Source organism: Chrysoperla carnea, chromosome 3 (genome assembly GCF_905475395.1).
Source record: "Chrysoperla carnea chromosome 3, inChrCarn1.1, whole genome shotgun sequence".
NCBI lineage: Eukaryota > Metazoa > Arthropoda > Insecta > Neuroptera > Chrysopidae > Chrysoperla > Chrysoperla carnea.
In genome coordinates, this window is record NC_058339.1 from 25,831,086 (window position 1) to 25,835,681 (window position 4,596).

At 30.8% G+C, this 4,596-nt stretch overlaps 1 protein-coding gene across 1 annotated transcript; it reads left to right on the forward strand.

Moving 5' to 3' along the window:
- Positions 1-763: 763 nt before the first annotated feature.
- LOC123295952 (tubulin delta chain-like) lies at positions 764-2,068 on the forward strand. Its single transcript, XM_044877414.1, has one exon. It carries the CDS (start codon positions 764-766, stop codon positions 2,066-2,068), a length of 1,305 nt encoding a protein of 434 aa, XP_044733349.1.
- The last annotated feature ends 2,528 nt before the right edge of the window (positions 2,069-4,596 follow it).

Here is a 4,596-nt window from a genome sequence, read left to right on the forward strand (position 1 = left end):
TTACTATCACAAACAAGTGGCGATTTTTAATATCTTCCTGGAAGGATGCATTGAGCTTAAAACTAGCCTCACACGGTCAATATTATTGAGAGTAACAACTTTCGTAAAAACTATCCTCTTGGTCGAGGGATTATGGTAGATGCGGTTTTGGGGGGCTTAATCTCTTCGTCTAGAAGTTTCCTATCATGATATTTTACAGAAAGTGGAATTTTTTAATTGTTAATTTCTGGCTCCTCTCTTGGGGTCACGTAAACATGAATACTATCATTCCTGATAGTTTTCATAAATATAACAGATACCCTAGAAATTTTGCAATAGCCCCTTGAACCATATGAACCCAATGAGAAATCAGAAAAACGTGAGGCCTAGTTCAACTCATATTCCACTCTAAAAATTGTTCCCGGGATTTTTGTATGTTAATTTTGATAAATTTATTGTTTTGCTCTGATTGATTCTATTTTTATTATTTTAAGTTTTTCAACGAGAGAGGAAAAGGAATTTAAAATAAATGTTTTATCAAAGAGAATCTGGTCGAATTAGCGTGTGTAAGAACCTACTTTTATAAATAAGAGTTTCATTATTTTATAATAGATGGCATTACAATACCAGTTTTCATTTGCATCACATAAAACTAGAACTTTTTGTACAACTGTACCATCACTGTGCACTTCATGGCTTTAACGTATTTTTAACTTGTTTATACTTAGTTTAAAATTAACTCTTTCTTTGTGATATATATTTTCTATTTTTACAACTCTATTAAATGGCAATTATTTCGTTAGCATTTGGACAATGTGGAAATCAAGTGATACATTCGTTATTTCAATACTTACACGACGATATTAAAAATCCTATACAAGGAGACGCTTCGAAGTTTCAACAACATAAGAAGGATTACGATGCACAAGCATTACAACGATGGTTTAAACGAAATAAGAAGGGTCAATTATGTACTAGATCAATTCTGGTCGATACAGAAAGTAAGGCTATCGATGCATTTGTTAATAATAAACGGTTTTTATATCAAAGATTTGTGAAAAAAAGTATTGGTGGAGCTGCAAATAATTGGGCTCATGGATATTGCGATATTGGGTCTACAATTTCAGCCGACGTATTAGAAAATGTACGAAAAGAAGTTGAATGCTGTAATGGATCACCAGCATTTTTAACAATACAAAGTTCAAGCGGAGGAACCGGCTCGGGAGTTGGATCATATATTATGGAAGAAGTTCATGATGAATATCCAAATAGTCCACTGATAAACACGTTGGTGTTACCTTACGAGCATGGTGAATTAGTAACACAAAATTATAATACAGTTTTAACAGTGAAAAAAATTTATGATATTTGTGATGTGTGTTTGTTGTTTCAAAATGAACAATTGCAAAGGCTAGCTGAAAAAGTGTCAAAAACATCTAAAGTTGATTTTGAAGATTTAAATAAAATCATTGCACAGAAATTGGCAAGCTTATTTCAACCAGTTGGCGATAATAAAGTATGGAATATTGTTGATCAACTAGGATCCCATCCTGATTATAAATTCTCACAAATAAAGAGTTCTCCATACTTGAATAAAACGAATTTAGGCTATGAGGTTTCTTTAAAGTCTCCTGAATTAATGGCTCATGCAAAACAAATGTTAAGAGCTCCTTCGTCAATGGATTGGGAACTTAAGTACACTAGCTTATCTGCGAAGCAAAACTATGATTATGTGAAAACAGTTGCTAATTTATTAATCACACGCGGTAATTGTGACAATGTTGATGTGAATACCTTAAAAGACAGTAAGTTATATCCAACTTGGGTTCCTCCAGAATCTAGATTGAAGCATTGGCACGAAAGTAGATCACTTAATAATGAACCAATATTTATGACATTGGCGACAAATAACAGTTCCATGCATCGTGATATAGAAACGGTTTTGACTCAAGCAATGGTTATGTTCGAATATGACGCATGTGTACATCAGTATGTAAAACATGGATTAGAAAAGGAAGCGTTAAATGAAGCGTTTATTAAAGTTGGAAATATTATTAAAAATTATAAAGATTTAGGCTCATGTAGATGAATTGTTTCGAATATGAATAAATTCAATTTCCGATGCCATATAAATTTCTTTAGTTTCTTTCTTTTGTAGTTACCATTTATAAAAATTGTTCTCTCGTTATTATCGTATTTCCATGATTCATGGCTCGGTAATAAAGTGAAGTTCATGAATGATGAGAGTTACTTGAAAATCACCAAGCTATACACGAGAAACAACATTTTAATGTGCTGCTGTTTTGATTTAATTTATAGAGATCCAATAATATTAAATAATAGTTTACAACTAATTCTTGTATTGCTTCAACATGGTTTTTTTTTAAGTGAAATGAATTTTTTTCCGATTGCACGTTTATAAAAATTGTTCCTTCATCAGTATATTATTCCCGTGATTCATGGTTCGATAATGCTTTGAAAAGTTTAATACTTGCTATAGCTCGTGGTAGTGGTGAGGAGAAGGAGACAATGTCATGCCATGAGAAGATGGACATACTTAAGCCAGTCTCTCTTTCACGACCTCTCCGAGCTAAAGTCCGTCGATGTCAAAGCAATCCTGCTGTTATTAAACAGCTCCAAATGGTTCATGGAGTAGTGGCCGTCGATGGGCCAACCCTTTTTCGGTATCACAACGGACCCTATGGTCTAAGTGTGTCCCACCCCAGGACAGCAACTCTAACCTAACCTTGACGAACGACGTGATGATCTGAAGTTCAAGAACGAGCGTTACTTAAAAATTATCAACCTCTACACTATTTTCAAAACTTATTTATTTTACACTACAAGTTTAGTTTGCATAGTAAACTCGACTTAAAAATTTTATTTTTACTCTTAAATTTTTTCATTCCCTTTAAGTTTTAATCTTATAAAGGTGCTTTTGCTGAGTAAGCCTACTTCCTGAATGTTATTTTTCAGCCTTTTCTTCATTTTAAAAAAATGAGAGTAAAAGCATTTGCATTGTACCTAATAACAAATATTAGCCAACAGTTTTGAATTGTAGGTTGTAAAAATATAGGTCGTTAATATACCTCAAATTTTGGATCTGCTGATTATTATTATATACATTTGATTATTGAATTTGAACTCAACTAAGTGGTTAGAAATAAATTTTAACAAGTTATTATTGACAAAAAATAACGTTTTTAATAAGATTGATATCACGTTTTTAATAATTACAATGTTACATTAAACGTTTTTTTTCCTTTCGGAATCATTGCGTACATACATAATTCATTCACGCCAAACAAACATTATATTCTTTTTTTAAACATTAATTATTTGGAGAAACTGGAGAATTTTGATATAAACAATACAGTAAAGAAATAAAATGGTACTCACAATGTGTACATACAATTTTTTATTACAACGGTCGCGGTGTAAAGGTTTATTATTGATTGACAAAGGTACCAGTTTATATTAAAACAAATAAGATCACATCTTTTTTCAATTTATGTTTAATTAAGGACGTTGTCTTGCTACAATATTGTCAAAAAATCGGATTATATGCGTGATAGCAAAACCATATGAGCTCGTAGTGAAATGAGTTCTAATTTTTGTCTAATACTGTACCACACAACTGCTCCACATTTACAATACAGTGTAGGATTAGTTGTTTACAATACTTCTACTGGACTAAGAGATCAAGCCGAGTTTTGCTCGTGATCTGTAGTCTTTCCAATGTATTTGTCATTACTTAAAGGGGAGAGGGGAGTGGAAGGAACGTTTTTCGGTAATGGCGGACAAAACGTGAGCTAACGAAAAGTTCATTTTTTAAGTCGCGGCGTTGACATCTTAAAATATACTCGGATGGTGACATGAGCCACCAACATCAGTTATCGCAATCATGGAGTATTGACTGTTTTATTTGCTATATTTTAATAAAATTATGATGTGAACTTATTTATTTCGTGTATTTTTTACGAAATATCGATGAAAGTAAAATACATTATAAAATAACTTTTGAACGCAAATTTCATTTTTTGTTAAATATATGTTGAATAAAACTAAAAAATATTTTATACTTATAAATATTCACGGGAAGATGAAAACATTTTCTGGATAGAGTCGGTTTATTTTATGTTGGACCTTACAAACAAAGAGAATAAATAAGGTCCAGCATAAAATAAACCAACTCTACTTATAATTTAAATTTTCAAAAATTTTTGAAATTTCCTATAAAATGAATAAGAAATTAACAAAGCTCTGTGTTATTTTATAATGTGTTTTAAAATAGTGTTAACAGTTTCTTTTAATGTTGCGTAATTATAAATTTTACTAACATTTTTATACATATATATTATTTTTTTGTATATACAAATAGACAAATCGAACCCGCGATGTCTTTTTAAAAATATATTATTATTTTTTTATCAATGTTATTTATTACATTCAGAATTTAAAATTTTATTATTCAACATCAACGTGAAATAGGAAATTTTTTTTGGAAACGCTGCAAACAATTATATCGAATGTAATTTACTACAAATCTTGCATCAGACCCAATTCTTTCAAATAAATTTTTAATAAATAGATGTGTGTCAAATTCTTGTTTTAAGC